The 26,429-nt window shown below is 47.4% G+C and overlaps 11 protein-coding genes across 11 annotated transcripts; 7 read left to right on the top strand and 4 right to left on the bottom strand.

The window, feature by feature from the left end:
* Positions 1–675: 675 nt before the first annotated feature.
* N7489_011645 (NACHT nucleoside triphosphatase) lies at positions 676–4,561 on the bottom strand (the record flags this gene model as incomplete). The annotated part of the gene is made up of 3 exons (XM_056717394.1): positions 676–2,452; positions 2,508–3,351; positions 3,439–4,561. The coding sequence occupies 3 exons, from the start codon at positions 4,559–4,561 to the stop codon at positions 676–678; spliced, it is 3,744 nt and encodes a 1,247-aa protein (XP_056565016.1).
* Positions 4,562–6,597: 2,036 nt separating this feature from the next.
* On the top strand, positions 6,598–9,954 carry N7489_011644 (uncharacterized protein; the record flags this gene model as incomplete). The annotated part of the gene is made up of 4 exons (XM_056717393.1): positions 6,598–7,156; positions 7,213–7,452; positions 7,528–9,447; positions 9,596–9,954. 4 exons carry the CDS (start codon positions 6,598–6,600, stop codon positions 9,952–9,954), a joined length of 3,078 nt encoding a protein of 1,025 aa, XP_056565015.1.
* Positions 9,955–11,066: 1,112 nt separating this feature from the next.
* On the bottom strand, positions 11,067–11,725 carry N7489_011643 (HMG-box domain-containing protein; the record flags this gene model as incomplete). Its single annotated transcript, XM_056717392.1, has 2 exons — positions 11,067–11,568; positions 11,598–11,725. The coding sequence occupies 2 exons, from the start codon at positions 11,723–11,725 to the stop codon at positions 11,067–11,069; spliced, it is 630 nt and encodes a 209-aa protein (XP_056565014.1).
* Positions 11,726–12,559: 834 nt separating this feature from the next.
* On the top strand, positions 12,560–13,156 carry N7489_011642 (uncharacterized protein; the record flags this gene model as incomplete). Its single annotated transcript, XM_056717391.1, has 1 exon — positions 12,560–13,156. The coding sequence occupies one exon, from the start codon at positions 12,560–12,562 to the stop codon at positions 13,154–13,156; it is 597 nt and encodes a 198-aa protein (XP_056565013.1).
* Positions 13,157–14,252: 1,096 nt separating this feature from the next.
* On the bottom strand, positions 14,253–14,858 carry N7489_011641 (uncharacterized protein; the record flags this gene model as incomplete). The annotated part of the gene is made up of 1 exon (XM_056717390.1): positions 14,253–14,858. One exon carries the CDS (start codon positions 14,856–14,858, stop codon positions 14,253–14,255), a length of 606 nt encoding a protein of 201 aa, XP_056565012.1.
* A 956-nt stretch (positions 14,859–15,814) lies between these two features.
* Positions 15,815–16,367, top strand: N7489_011640 (uncharacterized protein; the record flags this gene model as incomplete). The annotated part of the gene is made up of 2 exons (XM_056717389.1): positions 15,815–15,817; positions 15,870–16,367. The coding sequence occupies 2 exons, from the start codon at positions 15,815–15,817 to the stop codon at positions 16,365–16,367; spliced, it is 501 nt and encodes a 166-aa protein (XP_056565011.1).
* Positions 16,368–18,208: 1,841 nt separating this feature from the next.
* N7489_011639 (uncharacterized protein) lies at positions 18,209–18,605 on the top strand (the record flags this gene model as incomplete). The annotated part of the gene is made up of 2 exons (XM_056717388.1): positions 18,209–18,218; positions 18,286–18,605. The coding sequence occupies 2 exons, from the start codon at positions 18,209–18,211 to the stop codon at positions 18,603–18,605; spliced, it is 330 nt and encodes a 109-aa protein (XP_056565010.1).
* Positions 18,606–21,049: 2,444 nt separating this feature from the next.
* N7489_011638 (uncharacterized protein) lies at positions 21,050–21,335 on the bottom strand (the record flags this gene model as incomplete). The annotated part of the gene is made up of 2 exons (XM_056717387.1): positions 21,050–21,097; positions 21,129–21,335. The coding sequence occupies 2 exons, from the start codon at positions 21,333–21,335 to the stop codon at positions 21,050–21,052; spliced, it is 255 nt and encodes an 84-aa protein (XP_056565009.1).
* A 969-nt stretch (positions 21,336–22,304) lies between these two features.
* On the top strand, positions 22,305–22,878 carry N7489_011637 (uncharacterized protein; the record flags this gene model as incomplete). The annotated part of the gene is made up of 2 exons (XM_056717386.1): positions 22,305–22,325; positions 22,354–22,878. 2 exons carry the CDS (start codon positions 22,305–22,307, stop codon positions 22,876–22,878), a joined length of 546 nt encoding a protein of 181 aa, XP_056565008.1.
* A 599-nt stretch (positions 22,879–23,477) lies between these two features.
* On the top strand, positions 23,478–24,032 carry N7489_011636 (uncharacterized protein; the record flags this gene model as incomplete). The annotated part of the gene is made up of 3 exons (XM_056717385.1): positions 23,478–23,481; positions 23,670–23,832; positions 23,885–24,032. The coding sequence occupies 3 exons, from the start codon at positions 23,478–23,480 to the stop codon at positions 24,030–24,032; spliced, it is 315 nt and encodes a 104-aa protein (XP_056565007.1).
* An 804-nt stretch (positions 24,033–24,836) lies between these two features.
* N7489_011635 (uncharacterized protein) lies at positions 24,837–26,303 on the top strand (the record flags this gene model as incomplete). The annotated part of the gene is made up of 5 exons (XM_056717384.1): positions 24,837–25,063; positions 25,122–25,471; positions 25,526–25,836; positions 25,887–26,055; positions 26,113–26,303. 5 exons carry the CDS (start codon positions 24,837–24,839, stop codon positions 26,301–26,303), a joined length of 1,248 nt encoding a protein of 415 aa, XP_056565006.1.
* Between the last annotated feature and the right edge of the window lie 126 nt (positions 26,304–26,429).

Below are 26,429 nucleotides of genomic sequence, written 5' to 3'. Positions count from 1 at the left end.
TGATTTATATACTTTAAAGCCAGGTTGGCCATGCTGCTCCTTAACTAATTTCGTCTTGCAATTCCCTATGACCTCTAAAAAGCGGTCCTCGGCCTCCCTTCGTCGGCCCTGTGGTATATGATTCGCAGTATAGCGCAACTGGCAGAAACCCCACACGGTTCCAGAATGGAACATAAAAGATGCTACTAATTTTATGGGATTTTCTAACAGGCTTTTCACTGCGCGGTATGATTTATCGGTAGTAGGGTCTTTTTTGGGCTAAAAACAATCGTATCCAATATCAAGGGTATTCCTAATAGCGGAAAGCGTCACAGAACGATAAAGTGCGATCTATCCGTTTTATCCTACCAGAGCACTAGTTTACAGTGGAGTCGCGGTATTCCCGACCGCGTTTCATGATTACGACAGGAAGAGAGCAATAGCATGTCTAGGCTTGGTTAGGTATCCTAGCTGATAATTTTCTTTCCATAGTCATATGACGTTCCAATGGGAACCGCTGCACAGACGTGGTAGTATTTACAGATTGTCATGAATCTGGCTAGCCGCATCTAGATTCTGCGAAGTACTAAAGGGGAAGAGGGCCGAAGGAAGTCTATAATTGGGCACAGCGGCGGAGACTACTGAACAAATTCTTCCGTTTGATTAGAGAGTTCCAAAGCCCATAAAGGGAAGTTTCTACGCCGGGTTGCTTGAAGTCGTAGAGCCAAACTGCTTTGAAGGCGTTGTAATAGCGCCCCTTCTTTGCAGCAGCGTGCCAATCTCTTTAAGGTCTCTAACCGAGGCGGCCTGAAGAGCGTTGCCGTAGTGGCCTCCCTCCGCGTTGACGTCCGCTCCCTTGTCTAAGAGCAGTGTGACAATCTCTTGATGGCCTCTAAACGAGGCGGCCTGGAGAGCGTTGCCGTAGTGGCCTCCCTCCACGTTGACGTCCGCCCCCTTGTCCAAGAGCAGTGTGACAAGATCTTGATAACCTCTATACGAGGCGGCATAAAGAGCGTTACCGTAGTTGCCTCCCTCCGCGTTGATGTCCGCTCCCTTGTCCAAGAGCAGTGCGACAATCCCTTGATGACCTGCATATGAGGCGGCCTGGAGAGCGTTGCCGTAGTGGCCCCCCTCCGCGTTGACGTCCGCTCCCTTGTCCAAGAGCAGTGTGGCAATCTCTTGATGGCCTCTAAATGAGGCGGCCTGGAGAGCGTTGCCGTAGTGGCCTCCCTCCGCGTTGACATCCGCTCCCTTGTTCAAGAGCAGTGTGACAATCTCTTGATGGCCTCTATACGAGGCGGCCTGGAGAGCGTTCGCGTAAACGCCGCCCTCCGCGTTGATCTCCGCTCCCTTGTCCAAGAGCAGTGCGACAATCTCCTGATGACCTGCATATGAGGCGGCCTGGAGAGCGTTGCCGTAGTGGCCTCCCTCCGCGTTGACATCCGCTCCCTTGTTCAAGAGCAGTGTGACAATCTCTTGATGACCTCCAAACGAGGCGGCCTGGAGAGCGTTCTCGTAGTCGCCGCCCTCCGCATTGACATCCGCTCCCTTGTCCAAGAGCAGTGTGACAATCTCTTGATGACCTCCAAACGAGGCGGCCTGGAGGGCGTTCTCGTAGTCGCCGCCCTCCGCGTGTAGGTCCGCTCCATTTTCCAAGAGTAGTTTGACAATCTCTTGATAACCTCTATACGAGGCCGCCTGGAGAGCGTTGGCATATTGGCCGCCCCGCGCGTTGACGTCTGTCCCTTTGCCAATGAGTTCTTTTGCGGGTGCTACGAGCCCATCGAAGGAAGCATAGTACAGCCTTGAGCCTCTCGCAAGTCCAGGTTCGTCATCCCAAATCCTGTCAGCCTGATACAAATGAGCCCATCGTTGGAATGTCTTCTCTTTTTCTAGGAACGTGACTGTTGCTCGAACTGTCTCTTCGGAAGCCTGAGCTAACGCAGCATAACCTGTCCAGGTTTTCGCCGCATATCTCGCCAGTGGAAAATCCCGCTTAATGTCGCTCTCGCTACCGTTGATGTCGGTAAGATAAGTTAAGCACGTCCTCGCAATAGAAATGCTGGCGGTCGTAATTGCGAAGTCATTCACCCCTAGGAGGTACTCTTTGACGGAAAAGTGGGCAAGATGTAATTCTGTTTCAGTAGCGTGAAAGACTGCCACTAAACCGGGGCAGTAACCCAAGATGTCAGTCTCGCAAAACAATCGACGCTTGATGTTGAACCCCTGCGATCCGTTTTCGATCGGCGTTGCTATTACTTCTTTAGCCTCGGCCAGCTTGAGAGGTTCCTTCGAGTGTACTAGGAATTGGAGGAGACGTATTGCGTCATTTTTACGCTCCGTCGGGATACTCGTAATCATACGCTGGTATGTCTCATTTAAGGTCCGCGGCAAAGATACGAGAGCCTCCTCCATAGCTGCCTCGTGCGGACATTTAGCTAGGCTGTCCAATTGACAGAACGCCCACCTGAACCTAAGCGTGGCGTCAGTAAGTCAATAGAATATTTATTGAAGCAACAATATCTCACATCCCGTCGGCCCCGTCGCCAACCTTCCTCCGAATCTCTTCAAGGAGATCCTGAGACAAGGGCTTCTCTGTAAAATCACGCCGTTGGGAAAGTTGTGCTGTGACCCACGATCGGATATCGGAATTGACAGCAGATTGATCAAGTGGTTGGCAGTTTTCATTCCCTATTAAAGGGGGAATATGGCGTAGGAACTCGGATTCAGGTCGTCCGGTAAAAAGCAGCTGGACATGGGCCAACTCTGGCCTAGATACTACATCCCTGATCCACAGGAGAACATCATCCCTCGTTTTCGATTCATCTAATGCGTCCAGAACAATATAAATTTTCTTCTGGACTACAAGCATCGTGAAGACAGTATCCCAGAGCGTCTTTGTCGTAGGTTGATCCCTGCCATCCTGGTGTGCTTGAAACAAAGTATTAAGATGAATAGCAGAGTCGACCCCGCCTTGGTAAAGATGGAAAGCGAGCGACCGCAGCATGCCATCCAACGTCTGCTTTGTTGTGTCGCTGAAGTCGAAGAAGAAGCTGAGGATAAGACCGTCGTTTCCTTTCGCGAGATGATCAAGCACACTCGCACTGAGAACCGTCTTTCCACATCCTGCGAGCCCGTGTAGCCATAAGTGCCGATACGACCCGGAGTGCCACGACTGGAAAACGGAGTTTTCGAGAAGCCACGCGCCTGTCCCTTCATGGCGGAGCGTCCTCGCTTGGTTTGCGTTTGTTGAGGGATCCGGGGGACGAAGCCAGCGCCTGATCTTATCGGTACGAAGGTCCGACCGGATAGAATCAGTTACAACTTTCGTTGCGACTGTTGTCTGCTGCACACCACCTATCTGTTGTTGAACTACTCGCATTTAGTACGTATTCCAAGTTAGATATGGTTGCTAGTATTTTAAATACCCGCAGCTAGTATATTCAGGTAGGTACTAACCTTCTTCTAATATGGCTTTTGCTGAGTTCTCGGCTTTAACAAAACTGGGCTGCACACATCCCAAAAGTTCCTTTGCGTACGCAGCGGCCACGGTCGCAGCATATTCTTGCCAGGTATTCTCTTTTCCAGAGTCTGCATAGTCACAAATCCCTCGGATAACAATGCATGGGAAGTCATTCATGAGCCCAGCTGCCTCCATCTCCACGCATAGCAAGTATCCTCCAAATGCTTTGTCGAGTGAGTCCCGGTACTGGGCATCCTTAACCACTTTGTTCCCGGATGCGATCAGGCCATGGTGCACCCTGACTTCCCTTCGGGCCCTTTTCCCTTCTGCCTTCTCTGATAGCTGCCCATTCTCCTCATATACCGAACCAATGGCCCATGAGCCAAGAAGGTATACGACAGTTATGATGATCGCCTGCCACAACATAGATAGGAAGTGGACTTCTCTCGGAGTCCGACGCATCCTCTCGGATACCAACAATTGGTCTTCCAAGCACTCACGCCTAGTATATTTTGGCGCCAGGAGCGGCAATTTCCTTTCCACATCATCCAGGTACTCATTTATCTTCGATCCGTACATCTCATGGTTGCTTTTCAGCAGATTCGACGCGTTAAGCAGTGCGTTCGGGGGTCTGTTTAGCGAGCCCGTATGGACAAACTGCCCACCCCTTTCTAGTTTCCCCATATCCCATTGCACCACCCCGTGAAAGTCAGCAACAGGTTGGCTGACCACCACATCACCTAGATTGACCTTCGACGGAATTCCGCCGCCAATCCCCACCATAAGTCCAAACCTGATTGATTGGAAAGTGTTTATCATAGAGGTCGCGACGGTCGCGGCAGGGTTGGTTCCTATAGTAGGTAGGCAGGCTATGACGACGTTGTGGCCGCATATTGAGCCAAGAATATATGCGTTATAGTCATTGCGAGGTTTCAGAAGAGGTTCGTGCTCTTCATCGAGCATGGCCCTGGCTGCGGTTTGTTCCTTCGGAAGGGCGCACACCCACCCGATGGTGTAGGCGTCGTGATAGAGTCGCTTTCGGTATGGGGATATTTCGGGACTAGTATTGTTTTGTGCTAACACTGATTGCTCTGCCTGAGATTGGGGGTTCTTAGCCATGTTGGGTGGAAAACAACTCGATAGAACAGAATGTCTAGACGCGCAAGATAGTACTCGAAATGCTACTCAAACACACTCTCTTTTAGCATCATAAATGGTCTTGGCTTGTCTTGTCTAGACGAAAGAAGTCATAGTGAATAATAGTTGATAGATAAACGGACGTCGAGGAGTAGGTTTTTCCAGTGGTTCATAGCGAGAACCTCAGGCGGACTACAACGAGCCGGGGGAGGGGCACGTCCTCAGCCTCGTCATCATACGACTCCAGCACATCAAGCCAGGAACGAATTGCCTTTTTGAATGCAGTACTGTCTCTATACAACTTGCTCATTCGCAGTGGTCACTCGAGGGCTAGTGGTTGGCGGAATGGGGATTCGAATTCCTGCCACGTCTCCAAACGAGAGGGATCCGTCTGTTTGACTGGTTTGTTGGATCAACGTTCTAGAAACCCCAAAGACCTTACAATTCTAATACAGAAGCTATTTTTAAGCTGTTATTTACAACTGTACTGGATTACTGCCAAGAAAGGGGTTCAGGGGAAAATTAACCGTAATAGATATAGCAAAGTTTCAAAAGAGGGTTCGAGAAAGAATCTCTGTGTGGAGGTGGTGAAACTGATTTCGATCCACCTTGTATCCTAGACGCATAGCGTGTAATTCAATGAATGTTTTGAAATGATCCCTGATTATCCAATATTGCCTTTACCAATGTGGCATTTGGTTGTATTAATATTAAATTCAATACCGTTACTGTACTTATAGAGAAGAGAGTTCTTAAGTAGGATACGTTCCCAAGAGGTGTGATGTGGTGTATGCCAAGTCAGCTCAAACGCATTGATTACAATTGGTAGGTATTTTGCGATTTTGATTCTAGCAAAGGGGTGGTTTAACAGAATGGTTAAGCAGAGTAGTTAAGCAGAGCAGTTAAGCAGAGCGGTTAAGCAGAGCGGTTAAGCAAGTTGATTAAACCAAGTGGTCAAGCAGAGTGGTCAAGCAGAGCGGTCAAGCAGAGCGGTCGGGCGGAGTGGTCAAGAACAATGGTCAGGATCTGAACTAGCGATAAATTACTAACCGGGTCATAGCGAAGAAAAAGAAGGGACTTTGCCTGGTACATGTAGGAATGCTGTCATTGCGTCAAGATTTCGTTCATATCCCGCGGAAACCTGCGGTATGCAAGTATTCTTCATCCTCAAGGATTCGCAACCAAATTGTACGGGTTAACAGTACACGCAGTCAAACCTGAGAGGACCGCGGGATTATCCGGCTCTGGCGATCAGCCGCACGGACTTGTCTCACACGCATGAACCATGGAATAAATGACGGAATCAGCCGCTGATATGATCTGCAACGTCTGTATCCAAATGCGGCCGTCACTGCCGCATGAAAAATCGGATTTTCACTATCGCATTTAGCAGCCACGTAGTTTCGTATTGGTTATGCTCTGTATTTTATCCCGTTTTGATTTGAACAGAAAGCACAACGGGAGGTGGGGACGGACCCATTGTCTCGATTCCCCGCCCAATCAGTAAATTCCCACACCCCTTTCTGAATTGGAGGCGAGATTACGGAAGAAAATCACCCGCATTAAAGTTTATGCTTTGATAACGGTCTAGACGCAGGGAAGCGTAGTGTACTCAGCTTCGAACGGGTCAGATCCGGGATTCGTGCTTCCCACAAAGAGTAAACTTTACTCCGGCCAAAGCATCATGTTAGAAACGCAGGAATATGACCTAGTCATTATCTAAGCTTGAACACGATCCACAAAGGGAACAAAATCCAGATGAATGTGGTGGTAATATATATTTCAGCGGGCCAATGATAAATTATCTAAATATCCACACACGTGACAACGAATGGATTTATAACTAGCGCTGTTGGGACCTTTGCCTAGCATCTTCCATTTCATACTCTCGTTTTCATGAAGCGGTGTCACATTGCCGTGTTTGTCCTCCAGTAAACGGCAGTCTTTGGTAATTTGTTCTTATCTTATGTGCCCACTGGTTCCTAACTGATTTTTCTTCAGATCGAGTCACGTTCTAGATGGATTCCAACACTGTCACAGTTGAAGGCTCTGGCCACAACATTAGGGAAGATGACTACACGCTGAACTGTCTGCCAGAAATGAAAAGCGTGTATTCTGAGCATTTTAAGCCTTTTCAAGACAAGCTGTCTTTGGTTCTTCAGCACTCTCGGTCACATTTCATAGCACTAGCGGGGCGAGAAAGCTTTGCTGGGTTCTTGAACGTTCCCCTCATCAGCGACGTCCTAGTGAAGACCGTAGAAATGATGTTTGAAGCACCGAAACCTTGTGTGCTTCAGCTTCAGAACGACGAAGTCAGTGCCAATATCAATTGGCTGGACGTTATCAAGGAAAGGGATTATCAGGCCGAATACAAAGGGAATGGAATCTACCATTTCCATATGCGGGACAGGGGCGTGATTGTCCTGTTGTCTACTTTCCAACACAACATGATCCTTTCAGGATTACCCCGGAAGCTGGTTCAACCATGGTCCTACGAAAAGGACGTACAGACGGAATTAAACACCTTGGCGCTGGCAGCCGAAATGACATCACTGGCGAATGAACTTGCATCGGAAAGTAAGCCAACTCGAGTATTATCTTTATTCTATCCACTCGCTTACATCGCCCCGCAGTCATCAAAGTCAATAACACTGTGCTTGAAGAAATACTAAGAAGAGATCGAATTCTTCGCCGCAATCCGGAGCCAAGTCAGAGATCGGCGGGCTCGCCCTTTCCCCTGGAGTCAGCCGAAGAGCCAGCGCACTTTACGCCAGCGCAGGTTGACGCAGATTCGCCTGGTGGGATGGCTATAGAGACTCAAAGAACAGACGTGCAAGCCAGTGCTTCAAAACGCGGTGCTGGAACGTGGAACTGTAAGTAATGCACGTAAGAAGCGTGGCATTGAAAATTGAAGTGGGCGAAGAAGTACTAATAACTTGGATGTACAGTCGCCAAAAACAGGGCTTGGCCTTCAGAAGTGCTGAAGCAGCTTCCTCTATGGTTCGAAGACCAAGTACGGCAAAATCTGTCGCAGGAAGAGATTGCCCAAAACTTTCACCGAACATTCAAGCAAAAACGGACCTTCCATGCTATTGAGGCAAAAGTGTATTTCTTGACAGGAAAAAGTCCTTTTAGGAAGCGCAATAAGAAGACTTTGCGCAAAGAACCTGTGTCTTTGACACCTCGCTCCTCCCCACCGCTTCCTCAACCTTTTGAATCAGTGGACTTGACCCAACAATTGATCTCGAGGTCGAACATCGAGGTTCACGCGCTACGTCTAGCCCCGAGCCTACTACCTTATTTGAATTCTGACGACTGCGAGGATGGAAGCCTTTATGCCCTTCATGGTGTTCAACCGGTTGGCCCTGAATCAGAATCCTGCGACCCACATGCAGTACCTGAACAGCATACTGCGAATCAAATGTTAAGGTGTCGGTACGCATCTCAGGAGCATGAACTTGCGTCAGCTACAAGTCAAAATGAATGGCCAGTTCGAGGAAGCCCTCAGGCTGAAGAATCACCGAAAACCCATCCAACGTTCTCCGAGCTGGCGCCCGAAAGTCAGCCAAGGAATGAAAATTCGATCGATGTCCTCCCCACGACATCAGACACGGTTGGATCTTACTTGTCTCGAGACTCTCCTTTAGAATCCCCTCGGATATCAGAACCTATCCAATCTCCTATCCGGTATCACTCTGAAGGCGATACCACACTTGGAGAGCTGGGTCCTACGCTTATTCATCGTACCGAGTCCAGTGCAATGCAAGTGGAGCAGACAGACACAGCGCATGTCAACCAACCGCCAGAGAGACTTTCTCCGCAGTCTTCATCGCGTGAAAATCCATTTGCTAGAGTTTCAGCAAATGAGGGTTCCAATAATGAAAGCTACACAGAAAATGGACTGGCACCAATGCCCTTACAAATTTCTGAACCAAGCTCCACTGGTAACGCGACTGAGCCTCACGCTCATGACTGCGGAATGGATGAGCCAACCACCGATATCTCTGAAAGAGCTTTAACTGAAGAGGAGTTGATTATAAGATGTCTAAATGAGAACTCTCAACCAAAAGCGGCGCGTTCTCATCGCCTATGGAACGACAAGGATCTGAACCGTTTACCAGGCTGGCTCATGAAACGGAAAGATCTACCAAAAGAAAGACTCGAACTTGAGTTTCTAAGAGACTTTGGCCACTATCGAAGTTCCTCTGCTATCGTTACAGCTTACCGCAGAAAAAGAAAGGCAGAATCTCGCCATAAGGATGTAACCTCAACACCCACTCCAGGTCAAGTACCTCCGCTTGTTCCTGCCGTTCTCGATACTACGCGGGTATCACGATCACCCGATGCCATCACTCCCAGCTTGGACCCATCCCATACCATAGCAGCTCCGAGCAATGAGAATACTACACTCAAGCATCCGCCGTTGGAGCGACCTCGATCGCCACAACTTCATCAGCCGCAGGTTTTAGACAACTCAGAGAGACTTTCTCGCAACACGCCTCCACAATTGCATGAGGGCGCAGAACCAGTGGATCAAAATCCACCGGCTGCTCTTACCGCCGAATGCGCCTCTGAACAGATGGTGCTTCCAACACCTCCTGAGAATGTCGAAGATATCCCCACGTTAGGCAATCGGCGCCATAGAGTTGACATCACGCCGAAACCTCCGGCCAGGTTCACAGCAATTAATGGCAGTATTGTCCATCCCGCTGATCCAAATATAAGCGAAATGACTTCGCTTGTTCAGATGGAGGCCAATGAGCGAGACGCTCCACCTGATGGGCAACGAAGCCAGCGAGCATCAAAAGAAAAGCCTGTCGAGCAGAGAAGAGATGACCAAAATGTGTCACATAAAGAAGGCTACCAAAGTAAGCTCCCCTCTAATGCAGTGTTCGCCTTAGTCACTTGGCCCTTTGAAGCGTATCAGATCTATATGTGTCACCGGTCTTTTTCTTCCCCTTTCTTCCTTTATCTGTCCTTCTTTCCCACACTGACTGTTTTTATTCGCACTTGCAGGTGGAAGAGGACGCCCCAACCAACTTGCCTCTGAGTACGCACAGGCAGGCTCAAATTACTTAGAAATGTCCACCGGAACACCGGAAGGAGCTGGGAAACAGCAGTCACTCTCTATTGGTACTTCGGGCGCCAATATTCCACAACTGGGAACGAGCCCAATTTTGCAGAACAACCAGCCCACTTACATACAAAACCCAGTCCCAAATTGCCCGTCCAACTCCCAAGTTTCAAACCCTCGACCACCCCATTTCTGCACGCCCGATTCACAATCTAGGATTTCGCAAACTAGCGATGTGCCGGGGAGGGCTCACACAGGCGGTTCGTTCATACTCTACACTCGTGGTCCCCCGCAATCCTGACGTGAAGCCCGAAGCAGTTGTTCCAATATCAGTCTCATCATCCTCCCTGAGCAGCCCTATGAGTATTCCTCACTATCGCCTTCACAAGTTGCAGGGACGCGGTGCCGAGCGGTACCAGGGCCCTCCGCTCCCATCATTGGCGCAGCAAATGTATAATCATAGTGCAGTTGAGCCTCTTCATAGATAGTCGCATGTGCTGTCTAAGCCTTATACTTCCCCGCCTATCACATGTGGCCCAGCATGCTCTACTACGGTAGCAGGGCCTCAATTTAATTAGACATGGCATGGTTTGGACGATGCCATTTTTCAACTCTCAGTCATTATCGTCTTCTTCCCTGGATGTCCGAGCACTATGTAGATGCATCAAATTTACGTTCTCTTTCCTCCTTTTTTCTCTTTTACTTGCTTTATTTATTATCTGCCATACTATTTACCCTTTAACCAATTCAGAACACTCCCGTTGGTACATGTACCGTATGGACTTATATAGAACGCGGATCATAGTGACAAACTAACTTAGTTGTAAAGGTGAACTCACTTATATTCTATGGCCTGCATATATATTCGCCACCAAGGGGTCTATACTAAATGTTAAAGATTAACCATATCAGCCGAAACAAAACAGCCCTAATTGATCTCGCAGGCAGCGTAAAGAGACCCGACTTTTACAGTCACTGAGCGTTGTACAAATTTCATGGCACACCAACTTTTGGGCTTCGCAAGGCAATCCCTGGAGATGGCTAGGAGCCCGCGAAAAGATATTGAGAGAGACACGCGCCTGTGTTTCTATTTACCTGACATTTAGATATGCAAAGGTTGCAGAAAAAGGCTACGTACTATGTAACAACGCTTGAGCAATCACATAAAATTGTGCTTTTTATTCGGTTTTTCAGGGAATGCGTCACGGAAATATAGTTTCACATGAATTACTCGACATTTACTGAATTTAGATCATGCTATACATTGGCTTGGGTGCTAGTAAATACGTTAATAGCACACACACCAGCTCACAACATTAGATCGCCGGCCTTTTTTTGCCATATCGCTTCGACAGAAGCCAAAGCCGTGCAATATTTTGGCCGCAGACGACTACTAAATCGCAACTCCTCATGCTAAACGAACCATAGACTTTCTTGCCACTGAGGGTCCACGTAGCTCCCATCTATGAAGATGCTAGTCGTGGGGTTGATCGGATCAGGACACAGCAAGTCGTGGTGCGCTTCATCAGGAAGCCCAACCAAGCCACTGGAATAGCCTCCTTGGAAAACACCTCCCATAGGCTCGACGTGGTTTTCCAGAATGCCTTCGGGATGAGACCCTAAGTAGGGATAATCGATAGGGCTTTGGATACTCGCTCCAAAATCCTGGACGGGAGGCCAGCCACAATTGCTGTTTTCGGAAAGTTCAGGACTCTCAAAAAGTGCCACGGGCTCGGCAACAGACGGCTTTTTTCGCAATTTTCTTTTAAATTTGTAGTCCGGATGCGCCTGGACATGGCCATCACGTTCAATCTTGGATAATCTCGCGTATTCGTCGCGGAAACCCTGTGTTTCCTTCCACCAGCTCTTTCCTGCAATAGAGGAGATGACTTGAGGGTTGCGTCGGGACGACAGTCTTATGATGCTTTTTTGCTTTCTGTATACGCCAACCGATATAGCATGAAGGGGTTCATGGGCCGCGGAACCATTCCTTTTTGTTGTGCCTCCCTCCGGCGTTCTTCAACCAACCGGCGCACCCATTTGCCTATATCCAGGGTTGGGGCATCGGTCATATTTCGAGTAGACCGCTGACGATTGCCACCCCTGGAAATTGGGAGGGTTTCGGAAGGTGAGGTGGAAGATGACGACATGATTGATCCTGGCCTCTTTGGCATGATGCCCTTCGGAGTAAACATGACGACCCAACCGACTCCCGCAATATCCTGCTGTTTGTTTCAGCGAAAAGAATTCCAAGACAAGAGGTAGCTTTTGCAAAAAAGTGAGCGGCAGTGAGTAAACACTGCCCGTCGCCTGTGAAGGTCAGACCCTGTAGCATCAGCCATTTTATTGAGGCTGAACTCACCGTTGGTTTGAAGTGGTAGATAACTGGGGCTGCTTCCTGAAATCAAGAAGGGCAGAGTGGGAGTAAAAAGTATCCTTGAAAGAAGGCAGAGCGGACAACGAGAAGCGATTGGACAATTATTTATGGAAATCTTCGAATTTGGATGAATCTTCCTGACCCCTAATTTGCCTCACACTAATCTGTAGGGCCAGCTTGGGCCAGACTCTGGTTCCACCTTGAGGCACGTAATAGTCCAGGGAGCAAACTTATTGGTGGAAGGTCGCTAATTGGCGATCTAGATAGTTCCTGGGAACAATCCCAGTCATACAGTATGCCAAGATGTAGATTTCCCAGAAGGGGCATGCGTCTGATTGAATTAGTCAAGGCTGGGGTCATTAGTCTCGCTTTGAAGGTTAGACATACGTCTATTGGTGCAGATCAAACTGGTCATTGCTGCAATAAAAAACGGCCCGAGACGTACTAATACGGCCGTTTCGTGAACAAGACCATACCGTCTCTTTTACTTTAATTCTCCGCTTTCTTTCTTCGGACTCTTGAAGCAATAATGGCAGTCGATGTATCGCCCATGCAACAGCACTCAAATCCAAACCCTATGAAGATCAGGTCGCTGTTGAACCATCAAGCGACGCCCATGCCGCAATACTCGCGACACTACTCAAAAGATCGCTCGCAACGCACAGAACATGCCAGTCACCTACGAAAAAGCCGAAAATCGAGACCCATGGTTCAATTAAATGGCTGCCCCTCCAAAAGACCATATGTGCAAACGACAGGGCTCTCACTCGCCATTGCCGGACGGAAAGGCGTCGGAAACGCCACTACAAGCGCACCCAGCCGGCCCACGCGTCGTATAAAATACTCACTGGAGGAAAGCTACTTCATCTGGCACCAGCGCGTCGTTCTCTGTAAAGAATGGCATAGTGTCCTTACAAACTTCAATCACCAGTTTCCGAACCGTCAACGTCTTGGTGAGGACCGCTATCGCTATGGAGGAATTCAAGACAAATTCTATCGATTTATCAAACTGGAACGCTTGCCGGCTTACCGAGACCGCACCGGATTCATTATGGGCAATTCTCTATCAAACGATAAGAATTTTATCAAATCCTGTACCGAAGTGTGGTACTTGTGGATGGAATAATCCCGCTTCCAAGATGGATCTTATGATCGACCGATAAGGTGGCTGTTCGTTTTGATGACACACTCTACCATGCCGGGTTGAAGAAACCTCGCCCAAGAAGGTCAGCCTTCTCATTGGCAATACCTCCTCCATCCATCTCGTGAAGCCTTGCGCATCAGTCTTGGATATCACGTTTCATAGGAGAAGATCATGTGCATTATTCATTGGGTAGAGGTCGTATCGTGCGATATTCGGGGGCCGCACGTGGAGGAAAGGGAGACAGCGCGGGTAGCGCTGCCAGAAAAGATGCTGGAGGAGGTAGTTCGCAGACAAAAGTCGCAAAATTGAGTATCAGTTTGAAGTAACCTGTCGTCCCCTATTCGAAGTCACCGTGAAAGATATCGTGGTGAGACATATGAGTTACCCAAGCCCTCTGACCAAATGAGAAATTATCTCGGGTTTTTTCCATGGTGATTCGGAGTGGACAACCTTCAATTGACACGTGAGCTTCCCCAAGTATATCAGTGGCAAAAGGGCTAACTCAGTCTCAATCAAGAATTTTATATTTGATGGTGGTTACGGTTAAGAATGAGGGTTGCACATTGCCACCGAGTACAGGTGGGTCTTTACTGTGGAGAATTTGGGAGAGGGGATGGGCACTTCTATCGGCGCATTGTAGTAGTGAGGGCTTTTCACAGATATTGACGCTCGGATATAATCTCCAAATACTCCTATTTCAGTGTACATTACTCATTACTCCTAATCTTCTCTGTCGTACCTCTGAAAAACCCTGGTGTATGTCTATCCATGCTACTCTTAGTAAGTCTGAAGTGGCATACTTGGCAATGGACCTGATGATCGCGCTTCCTGCGTTCTGTTCATTTTTCTGACAGAATCCCACTAAGCTTGCCACTGGCGCTGTGAATCTTGCCCGGTAATTGCAAATCAGGGATACGGGACATGAAATCTGAGATTGTCAATAAAATCCAGACGGAAGCCAAAGGGTAGCCTACCCGTCAACTTGTCCAGGCTGGAAGACTCGATCCGTGTCAGCAACGAAGCCAGCCGGAGTATCCATATATCCACGGATCTACTCTTCAAATGTGCCAAGGCGTCACTAAACTGTTCGGTGTCGGCACTTCGTAGCATGATAAACACAGCGTTTCTCAGGTCTTCCAACATTAGCGAGGAATGAAACACACAGCCTCGATTGGGTAACAATACCATCATCCTCAAATTGTTCTGGATCCATGTATTCCAGTTGCTCCGACGGCCACCAATCTGGCTCCACATAGGTAAGGACGACACCGGAGTTGTTGAGCATCATCCATTCCTTTAAGAGGTTTATACACGTTTGACTGTCCAGTTTTTGAAAGATCTTCTTGTAAAATGTGTCCATAGAAGTGGCGTCACTCTTTTGAAGACACAACAGCACCTCGATGACGATTGCAGAGTCACTCTCCGGAAGTCGGCCAATCCATGACCAGTCCACCGTGGACCTTTTACCAGGTAGGTTGTTTCCATGGTATACTTCTTGGCCCTCGCACACGGAAGTGGTGTTATATCCGTAGCTGACAAGTTGGCTACCTGGAGCAGATGCGGTCCACTCTGATACAGTCGGTGATCCTGTAATCGATTCGCCTTCGATACCGTTTTCGGAGAATGTTTCAGCACATTCTTTAGTGTCGAGCTGATGAGTTGGTGAAATGCATTCTTCTGACATAGGGTAAAGGAAAGCGTCGGGAGTGGAAGGTGCGCGATGCAGTTCCTGAGAGGAAGCTGGCTGCGCTTCAATGCAGTTGGACGGTGTGCTCTGAACATAGGATTGCCCATTCAAACGTTCTAAATTTTGGCAATCAGCATAGTTTAATTCTTCGTGGATTGCTTAAGCAAGATTCACTCAAGCGAATGGTAGGTATACCTGTTTCAAAAGTAGGAATGATGCCCTCGCTGTGCGAATATGACCGAAAGCTCGGTTCCGGAACAGGTGTATTGAAAGGTTGAAAATGCAAATATGGAGGAGAGTGGCTATTGCTGTTCGTCATGATCCTAGGGAATCAAAGTCTTGAAATAATTCGGAGAGAGTTTAAAAGTGAAGAGAATCGGTCCGGCTGAAGTTCAGGGAGCCAGGACCAACGGGTGGGGTTATAGTTAATATAGTATGGCGTAAAAGAGAACGAACGCCCCCTCCTTGCATATAAGAGCCTTTCACAGTTCGTTTGGACTGTTGCAGTGTTTCGGCGGGGAAGAACTTGCGATGCATGCCTTAGTCCTGACCGGTGGCTGGCTAGCTGCTTTGGAGTGCTTGTTAACCTAGAATTCTCACGAGAGTATCGGCAAGAATCCGCAATTAAGTCAGGGGTAATGGTACAAAAATAATATCTCATGGAGCTAGCCGGGATTGGTTGCCAGGATGTTCCCAGCTGCATCCAGTATGGAGCTTTCATGGAACTACTGGACAGTGCATATCCATTTCGATACAAGCGCTTTCAAAAAGTAAAAATTACCATATAATTGAAAGGTATTGTAATTTAGCGTCCGCGCATAGGTACGTACTACTTCAACCCGAAACATTGATATACAAATAGAGGTCCCCATTCCTATACTTTACCCCATGATGGAGGATATATGTACTCAGTCTGCGCCCTTCTGCTTGACCTATGACAACAGACCGTCAACATGGTAAGGGAAGTTTTTCCCCCCTTCTTTTCTAATGCTAAAATCGAATAAACAGATCCCAGAAGTCGACCTCAGGATATCAGCCGAAAAATCATTGACAGCTTTGCAAATATGGGCTTTGGGTACTCAAGGTCTGGAAGATGCAATCAAACGGCAGCACGAGCTCAGTCCTGAGATTGCGTCGCTCGTGGGGGCCTGTCAGAAACTTCGGAAGAACGGCTACAGAAAGGGACGGACCCGTTTGGCCGAAAACAACATCATGAAACGGCATGTGCAAAGCATGATGGAAGACCTTGCCGATGACACACTCGAAATATTCGCTCTTCTCACCTGGCACTTTAACGCAGATTTTCGAGTGCCTCTCCCCCGTCAGCTTCTTCTATTCTTCGCTGAGCCTTACAAAAATTTTGGCTACGTGTGCAATGATATCCATAGCAGATACAGCACAATAGTCAAATCGGAGTCAGTGAAGGGTTTTAAGAGGCGATTTATTCGGCTACTAGGACTAGTGGAGCACCAGGTGGTCGAGGGGATATGGGTTTTGTATATTTAGATACTCAGTTGCACCGTCGAATTTTGCTTCTAGTTGCATCAATTGATCAGGAGATGCTCTAATCAACGGAAGAGCCTTATCAATATTGTCACGACATTGACCATCCTGGAGCCTGTTTTCCATACCTGCCATCACACATCTAACCGTAGCCTCAACAATGCCGTTTGCTATTTGACCCATCCATCTCCAATATGTTCATCAGCGTCTAAATGTATTCAATTGCATATCTCCTGATCTTGCTTCTGGTCAGTTTTTCATCATAGTTCTCAGAGGCAAATTTGACTGATTTGGTCTCACAGAAAAAGCTTTTGACTTGAGTATGTGATTTTTAGTCCCCGGAAAATCAAACTGTAGCTCTGTTAAAAACTATATATTGTGCTCAAGTAATGTCAAACACCTACACAGTTTCCATAGAAGGACTTCGTCGACCAAAAAGAACGGGGCAAAAGTAGTGCGGCTTGGCCCATCTTTTAAACTGAGGAGCATATCCAATCCAACGGCTGTTCGATAGCATTGGAGGAACTGCGGAAAATTCTTTGTCAGACCGAGTTCCCGGTGGGTGTCATCATCTTTGCCTTCACAATGGCTTCAGATGGCCGACGTATTCTTCAAAAGCACGAGACACGCTTGACACATGTATCCTGTTGCACGGATACTTTCTCGTAGGATTGCAAAATCACTGTTCATATTGCCCGATTTAGGAATCGAGGAACTAAAGGATGAACAGAGCGGAAACAGCAGGTAGAAGGTCTCCAGCTTCAGTAAGTTCATCTATTGGGAATTCTAGTAGGTAGCAAGAGGCAGGAAATTCTGGATCCCCAGCAGGAAGTGCTACTCTCTTTCTTATCCAATCGTGTATTCATGCCTATGAGCACGGAAACGGATGTGCACTGACCTCTTTAAGCTCAAGTTGCGAGGATTTGAATGAAGTCTTGGAACACTACTTGAATAATTGGGACACGGCGTCCCGCAGCCCTCAGCACTAGCGGTGGAGTTGCAACGTATCACGCAAAGAACTTTTTACTGCGCTTGGAGTGGGCATGACAGAAGCAGCTATCTCAACGCCTACACATTGATTTTTCGAAAGTAACTTCAAATACAATTGAGAGGTGGGTATGTCCGTGAATAGGCTCAGATATTCTGTGATAACATGCACATCCGCTAGGTGATTATCTAGATGGCTTGCCCAAGGATTGGGTTTCACGAGCCTGTCCTCCAATTAGCACACCGTAGTGAATTCCAAGCTACAAGTTGGCTTACTGCTGCAGGTAATCAGACGCCATAAGCTGGCGCTCTTTCGTGGGGTCGCCGGTGGCGTTCGAGGATCCAAGTATGTCCCTACGGACTCGCGATTCGGGTTATAGACGAGGCCAATTGGTATGGGCTGACTGTGAATAGGCTGAGGTTCAACAGTCTGATAGATGGTACGCCCACGTGCTTCACAAGGTGAAGGCGGCTTTAGATGAGTAGAGAATTCTCCTGCCCCCTGCGTGGTAGATTCGTGCGTCTCCTGGAAAGGGAAGTCGGGTACGGTGCTCTGGCGGTTCTCCGATGGAGTCCCGAAAGATTCGATAGAGGAATCGTCACGGATTGTAGTGGATGTGAACTGGAAAGAGGCGATTGACTCTATCAGCTGTCTGAAGGAACTCATGGGAACGGAGTCTGCTGTTTGCGCTTAATGTTACACAGAACGGGTTGAACTTGAAATTAATAATGTCAAAGAAATCCAGCGAGAGATTGCTGTCAAAATAGGGAATTTATATTTAGCTGGAATAGTATGAGAGCTACAGCCCATATCGTCATACGGATTTCCGGCCTCAGGGACTGCGGCAGCTTACATCATGGGGACAGGTAAGTCCAGGTAAATCAGGACAATCACATATCTGTGAGGAGAGACGTCAAGTCAAAGCATTGTAAGGTGACTACTCGATCTACATACTGAGCGAAGCCTTCAGTGGCGCTGCCCATATTATTGCTTGGCTATGGCCCTGTGAGCCTAAGGGGTGTTGTCACAAAGATGGAGGGAAGATGGAGGGAAGATGGAGGGAAGATGGAGGGAAGATGGAGGGAAGATGGAGGGAAGATGGAGGGAAGGTGGAGGGAAGATGGAGGGAAGATGGAGGGAAGATGGAGGGAAGATGGAGGGAAGATGGAGGGAAGATGGAGGGAAGATGGAGGGAAGGTGGAGGGAAGGTGGAGGGAAGGTGGAGGGAAGATGGAGGGAAGATGGAGGGATGATGGAGGGAAGGTGGAGGGAAGATGGAGGGAAGATGGAGGGAAGATGGAGGGAAGATGGAGGGAAGATGGAGGGAAGATGGAGGGAAGATGGAGGGATGGCGGGAACAATTGTATTACCGCTGACATAAAGGGGAACTTTGCTAGTTTTGTAATAAGTTATTGGCCAGTGCCAGAAAATACATTCCAAAGCTCTTTGAATACAGCGTATTTACGTGAATTGCATTGCTTGCTCTGCTTTGATTGGCTACGAATGACAGGGAGTCGCAGCAGCAAAGGCAGCTCCCCACGCATATGATCTCCAATTGACCCAATACTTCCCATCGTCCTGGTTACATGGATTATAAAAATCAGATTGCACAAATATGAAAGTGAAGAGGTGCCCATGTCGCGATTACCTTACGAATACTGCATGAAGCCATTTACATCTCCAATTGGCCGGATACAGCACGGATCGTGACAGCCCATTGTTGCCTTATTTGTGCGGCGGACCTCGATTAAACAAGCTCACTTTGTCAAACAGTCAACGACTCTGCGCACTATCGAGCGTTCATTTGTCTCGGCTGACTCATGCAGCAACACAAGTTTAACGAAGAAAATACGCCTATTGTAGCCTCCTAGCTTCAAGAGGACAATCAACTGGGCAAAGTTGGGTTTGACTGCAAAATTTTGCTTACCATGTTTCGGGTGAGACTATTATCGGCCATGTTCTCGGAAATCCTGAAGGGAAAGGTTTTCGTTAATGCTGCAAGAGTCCGGTCACAGCCTCGAATTTAATGGCCCGAAGGATTCCTCTCTTTGACGTGATTCTAGGTAGACAGTTTCTATGGTCGCGAGTCGCAAGCTTTCCCGAAACGAGATCTTCGATGCAAAATGTTGGGCTGACTCGCCTTGTTCATCCACGACAAGCTGCTCATCATACAAAAGCCCACCTTTGAGAAACGATAAATCATAAGGCCCACCGAGCTCGGAATGGCCGCCTTTGGGGAATCACGCCACAGTGCTGTCTCGGCCAAAAGAACATTGGTCTCTGATGATCTCCTTCACAGACTTCCTGATACTCCTTTTGCTATTGAAAACTATGGAAAATGGTACTTTGTTACTCATGGATGCATAAACCAATGTGATAAAGTAAGCGCCTTTACAACAGCCGGCTAATTCCCTTGACTCATCCGCCTCCAGCATTTTGTGTTCTATGGCCGAATCCATCCTTCAAAAGACCAAGATACATATATCGCAACACTTCCTAGCATCACAATCGGTGTCATGGATGGCTCTTCTCTAACTTTGGAAAGCGCTAATCATTAGACATTCTTACCAAATCAATCAACATCAAAGGGATGAACCTGTGCAATAGATGGAGGCTCCTGTCTTGCGACTATTATAATAATGGAGGCAACGGGCGAGGCAAAAATGATCGCAAACTGATCTAGACTGGCCAGGAGTACAGTGAGTCACAGAAATTAAGTGTTACCCATTACAGCCCTAAAGGGTTTATTTGAGTATTACACAGATATTGTCGGGAGTGCCGCCCTTACTATTTGATTGTCAAAATATGGGATCATAGGGGGTGGCCGCTTCTTCAAAGGCAGTCCGCAAGATGATGTCAGTGGACTGAAATAGCGTGTATGAACAACGTTTCACTCAATTTTGATGACAGCAGAATTTAGTTGCTTACTTGAATTTCGCCTGAAGATATTAATCCTTCAGTGCCCAACGCGGGGCATCTATCACCCTCTACTGTATTTATATCACGTGACTACAACCCCACATCGGTTTCTGAGATTCATTATCGCCGATGTTTTCCGCTGCCCCTCCTCTCAGCGACAACCATGACTGACTAACTGGCAACCAACGCGAACCCGGTATTATCTGGAAAAACAACGGTGAACACTCTAACACTGTACTTTCCTACTGGCTTTCAGCTCATGCTGAACTGGTTGCACCTAGCACGATCTGCTCTTTATTCCTCTCGCCCAAAGCGCCTCGGGAAGGCTCTTTTCTCTTGGCTCAAATTTGTTTCTTCGTATAGGAGGAACACTCCGATCATTCGAACATAAATTGTCTGGGAGTGTCTGGTCGTTGCAAAGGATAAATGGTTAGTTAGTCCGACTTAGTCGATATGTTACAGAGACTAATATGTCTTCAGGCTTTCGAAGAAAAACCACTCGATTCCGCCATAGATTTCAACGACGTTCCTGAGAACCGCGTGGCAATGATTATCGGGAAAGGCCAAACAGTGTACTGGCAAGGGTGCAATGTCACTGTTTATGAATTCGACGAGGAAGGGAAGGAACAGACAAGGAAACTCGTCGGCATGCCAAATGGACAAGGGGTAGCTCCACATGGGGTCAAACTTTACGTTACAAAAGGAAAAGTCAAAGAGTGAGGTATTGAACGTGTCAAATTGTGGCTTGCTTTCTAGGTATATAGCCTTTTTTGTATTTCTAAGCCTCGAACCAAACCGAGCGATAGGTTAATGATGGCGCATTTCTCTGTGACTATCATCGAAACACATTCAGTCACAAGCTTCCCTTCTTCCACCTCTCTCAGACGAATGCGGCTCTCTTCAATTGCCTGCTGTATTTCAGAACCGAACACCATGGCAATAGCTTCATTCTCCACGCCTTTCAGAGTAGCTTCAGAGTTGGGAAAGGTCAGGGTTGTTCCTCTTTCGAAGCCTATATGTAAAGCCTTCCCCACCCATTTCACCGTCGCATTGAACAAAGCCATTGCAAGAGGCTGCACCCTTTCTTCGCAAACCTCGAGGCTGAGTAGACAGTCAACTGGTCCACCCCAGGGAGGAAATACTGTTGTCACTGACGCTTTCGAATATGTGTTCCCGTTGGATTGATATAGAATGGTTCTGATAGCGCCACAAATAAGTCCGCTGAAAACCGTAGCAATTCCCTCAGGAGAGGCGTGCTCAAAAATCTCCTGTGTGTTGGTAATATCCATATCAACTTGGCGGCCATTTTGTGAAAACCGTGTAGGAACTGTCGTAAAATATCGATCTGCGTGGCAGCTTGTGAAAGGTGCTGCGTACTTTTCGCCTTCGAGATTAACCCGGAGAGCTGTTGACCCTAATTAGGAAGTATGAATAACAAGCAGAATGTTAAACTAACGATAATTTCTCGGGGTTTCTCTATTTACCCGGAGATGAATGTCATCATCATCAAGCGAGCCAGACTCTGAGCCCACTGATTTTCCGATTGAAGCAATGGAGCAGTCGGCCTCGCCATTGTTGGTGAATAAGGGTCGAAAGGCGGTTGTTTTACTTGTGTTCGAACACGGCGAAGACTCGCAATTATCACTTCGAGTAATTTGTTTCTCTTTGGTCAATTGCTCTGAGTGCCATCAGTCATTGTTTCTAAGACAACGAGGAAACTTAAGAGGTCGCTTACCATTCAAGAGGCTGTCTACTTGTGTATCACCTGAAAATCTAGGAAACGACGGGTTTTGGATCAATGGCTGGTTTTCCTTATCGCCCAATTTACAGACGAGTGCATCGCGGTGGCCATTACTCATGTCTCTGATATGGGTATGACCGAGAGCGACGGCACACAAGCGTACACCTTGAGGACCACATTTTTTAAGCACCTGGCGAAGAAAAAGTCGATATTTTGTATGATCGGTGGACGGTGATGAATTATTCAGCAGAAAAAATGCGTGGGAAACACGTTTGTTCTCTTTCTTTCCTAGATGCCAAGAAATGCCAAGATTGTAGGCGACGCTTTCTAATTTCTTCCAGGCTTCCGCACTGGTAAGTGATTTGCGAGGGAGCCTTCGGTTTCGGTTTGAAGGCCGCGCCATGACAAGACGAATCGACCACGGAGGGAAGATGGAGGGAAGATGGAGGGAAGATGGAGGGAAGATGGAGGGAAGATGGAGGGAAGATGGAGGGAAGATGGAGGGAAGATGGAGGGAAGATGGAGGGAAGATGGAGGGAAGATGGAGGGAAGATGGAGGGAAGATGGAGGGAAGATGGAGGAGGGAAGATGGAGGGAAGATGGAGGGAAGATGGAGGGAAGATGGAGGGAAGATGGAGGGAAGATGGAGGGAAGATGGAGGGAAGATGGAGGGAAGATGGAGGGAAGATGGAGGGAAGATGGAGGGAAGATGGAGGGAAGATGGAGGGAAGATGGAGGGAAGATGGAGGGAAGATGGAGGGAAGATGGAGGGAGATGGGCCCACTAAAATCGTTAGCGGAGTCGGGCCGTGTGGAGCATCCATCGTTCAAAGAGTGCCTTTCGTAATTTATGATGGGAATCTGTGACCTGTAAAAACGACCTAAATTCATGGCTACAGGTAAGACTCTAATTCCTTGCCAGTCATACTTCCTTGATCGGCGCCCCCCGTTTTGTTACATGGATTATTCCAAAACAACTGTCACAAAATCTGGCGGGTCACAGCCTCGTATTGTCCACAACAAATACATCGCCGCTTTTATAAGTGGGTTCGTGCGAGTAGTGCGATGCATCATTGGCTAAAAGGTCTAGAGGTATTGGTTGAAAAGAATCTATCCAACTGCATACCACAGACCGGCTTTGGTCTAAAATGCACATGGCAGCTATTGTGACAGTGGCTGGGAGATATAACTTTTGACGTGTAGACCCAGCGGTTACCAGCACTAGGAAAAGCAACCGCCCACGAAATCAGCGTTCTTCTTCTTGTAACAAAAGGAAACGTATCCAATACACCTAGTAATCGCTTACCCCTAAATAGGTGCTCTAGTCTATGTATGTAGCATCGGGAACAAGCAGACTGTGTTCCAAGGAGTGCATGCATGGGAAACATAAAAGGCCCCCAATTCCGAGGCGTTCTATATTGTGTCCTACATCGAAGCAATATTTTCCAATTGTACATTTAGTCAAAATGGGTACGAGCTTGATCCTTTATATCCACCCTCCTTGGTTGACTGTAACATACCCTCCAGCCAAAGGGCCACTGATGAGCGCTCAGTCCATCCTGCCTAGGAACTGTTTTTACAGCTGCACCTCACACCTCGCACTTACCTTCCTATATTCGTATGCACAGTTCATAGAACAACACTAACTGTGGGGCCAGCTACCAACATCCGCCGTGCTTTCTCTTCCACCGCTACCACCGCTAAAGCCCTGCTCGAGATCATCTGGGAGGGAACCAAATCACATCCAAAATATGAGGATCTTCTTAAGGAAAAGATAAAGAAGAACCGAAAGTTGGCTGGAGCTGACAAAGTCAAATTCGCGTGTGTTACTAAATTACAATGCTTAAATCATGTCGTTCACTGACAACAGTAGTGGGGAACCTCATACATCTGATAAAGACAAAGAACTGCGTGCTTCTGGTCAGATTTTTCAGGGGCAGTCTCGTCTCACTTCTGTCCACGTCTATGCGAACGGTTCTGTCGAATATTCCAAAGCAAGTTTCAACGGCGCCCAGGAGTAAATTGAGGGATACTCCGTGTGATGGGCATCAGAAACGAAACCCATTAGGATTGTCAGAGTCATTTGAGTTTTGAGTAAAATATATATGCAGTGATGGAGGAAGGTGATGTCACTATTGTGGATTTCTCTTACATTTTTGTAGCCATAGGCCACGGATGCGGGAAGGGACGACCTAAAGATACAGTGGCATTCCACATTTATTTGCACCCCAGTACCATTACATCAGTATGTCCTTGATATGTCGGTAGTTTTATATGCGTTTCTCTTTCTAAAAGCATTATACTTACCTGTGCCACGTACCATTTTTGGTTTCAACGCGGACCAGAAATAGATGTTCAGAATTGTCCATTATAAATAAAACATTACTTTCAAACAGGCAGGTATTTTTACAACCAGGTGGACAAATGTATTTGGGTGCAAATACATGTGCAATGTGATTGTAATACTTGTAATAATAGGATGGCTAGGAGAGACCCTCAGGATTTGTCAGGAATCAGAGAACCTTTTGGGCTAGCGCTGATGAGGCTCGCTCCTTTCCTCATTTTTAGTTCTCTAGAGAGTCAGGCTTGTCCCTTTTTATTTGCGAATCACACGTGGATTGAGAGTTTTCTCCCCGAACATTGGACAAGCAATATAGTAGTCACGTGATTATCTATCCGCCAAGCCTTCAGCCTTCTGTCTCCCAAACCGGAGGGTCAACTCTCCCTTTCCTCTTTTCATCCTCACACTGTGATCAGCTCCCTGGCATTTGCTCACGCCCCCTCACATCCCATGGAATGTTATGGCAACTTTCCAATCTAGAGCCATGTCCCCGGTCTGGGCACTTAAACACCGCCCTTGGCCACTGTCAACGGCGGTCGCTCCCAAACTTCCAATGAATGAAGCCGTCGAAGAGGAACGTACGCCATACTATGACCCTGCGCGATTTTATCCCGCACGTTTGGGGAACGTTCTTAAGGGCCGGTATCAACTCGCAACCAAACTCGGTTATGGAAGTAGCTCAACTATCTGGCTTGCTCGGGATCTAAACCAGTTTGTTCTCCACGTACACCGACGCATCTCGAGTAGCATCTGCTAATCCTTGGTACAGATGGCGCTGGTTAAGAGAGAAATACGTTGCTCTCAAGATCAATTCCAGTGCTCATCATTCTCGAGAGAACGCTGCTCAAGCTGAACTTGACATCCTAAGACATATCTCTGAAGCAAATCCCCAGCACAAGGGTTGGGGATTCATCAGGCGTCCTCTCGATTCATTCATTTTAGAGCATGGGTGGGCGAGACATCTCACTCTTGTCTTCGAGCCTTTGCGAGAACCCCTGTGGATATACCGCAAAAGGTTTATCGATGATGTGATACCTTCAGACGTGCTGAAAATATTACTTCAAATGGTGCTGCATGGACTTGACTATCTCCACTCTGAGTGTCATGTTATTCATACCGGTTCGTCTTTGGTTCTTGGCTAAATAACAGAAATGTTTAACTAATTGATCCCAGATTTGAAGCCAGACAATATAATGATCAAAATCGAGGATCCGTCTATTTTGGAGGAATCTGCCAGAGACGAATACGAACATCCTCTGCCACAGAAGAGTTGCTCAGATGGCCGCACAATATATCTCTCTCGGAATGACTTCGGCATCTCCGAAAAGACCACAGGAATTATCCAGATCACTGACTTCGATTTATCTGTCCGCGGGGATAAGCCAAACAGAGGGTGTATCCAGGCGGAAATATATCGAGCCCCCGAGGTTATTCTGGATGCAGGCTATTCATACAGTGCCGATATCTGGAGCTTAGGTGTCATGGTATGTCTAGAACTTATCATTACGATATAAAGCTAACATTGTTTCCTTAGTTATGGGACGTCCTCGAAGGCAAAAAGCTATTCAAGGAAGTTGACCCCCTCCAAGTTCAAGGATATGATGAGCTTAACCATCTTGGCCATATCTCTGCTTTGTTAGGCCCTCCTCCAAAGGAGCTTTTAGACAAAGGAACAAGAACTGATCTCTTTTACAAATCTGATGGTGAGTATATTCTTGTCTTGTCTGTTTCAGCAAGTAATCGCTGACTTCATTCAATAGCACAATTTAAAGGCACAACTATTGCACCGTCGGACTTCAACTTTGAAAATTCAATACGCAACATACATAATGAGGATAAGAGGATGTTCATCGAGTTTGTACAAAGGATGATAAAATGGCACCCAGAAGAACGAAGTACTGCAAAGGAATTACTCCAGGATCCGTGGCTTTATGCGGAGCTTGGAGATTGACATGGCTGCAAGAAACATAGTGGATCTGGTGTCGTCGTCCTCTTTGCCTAATTGGTAGAGAGATTCTACCCTCCGTCTGTCCCTCTTCCTTTCCACAATACAGAACTCTGTCCGCTTTGCGGCCAG

Source organism: Penicillium chrysogenum (assembly GCF_028827035.1).
Source record: "Penicillium chrysogenum strain IBT 35668 chromosome Unknown utg000005l_segment0_segment0, whole genome shotgun sequence".
Classification (NCBI taxonomy): domain Eukaryota; kingdom Fungi; phylum Ascomycota; class Eurotiomycetes; order Eurotiales; family Aspergillaceae; genus Penicillium; species Penicillium chrysogenum.
The sequence above is the reverse complement of the archived record's forward strand: the minus strand, read 5'-3'. Positions and strand labels throughout refer to the sequence as shown.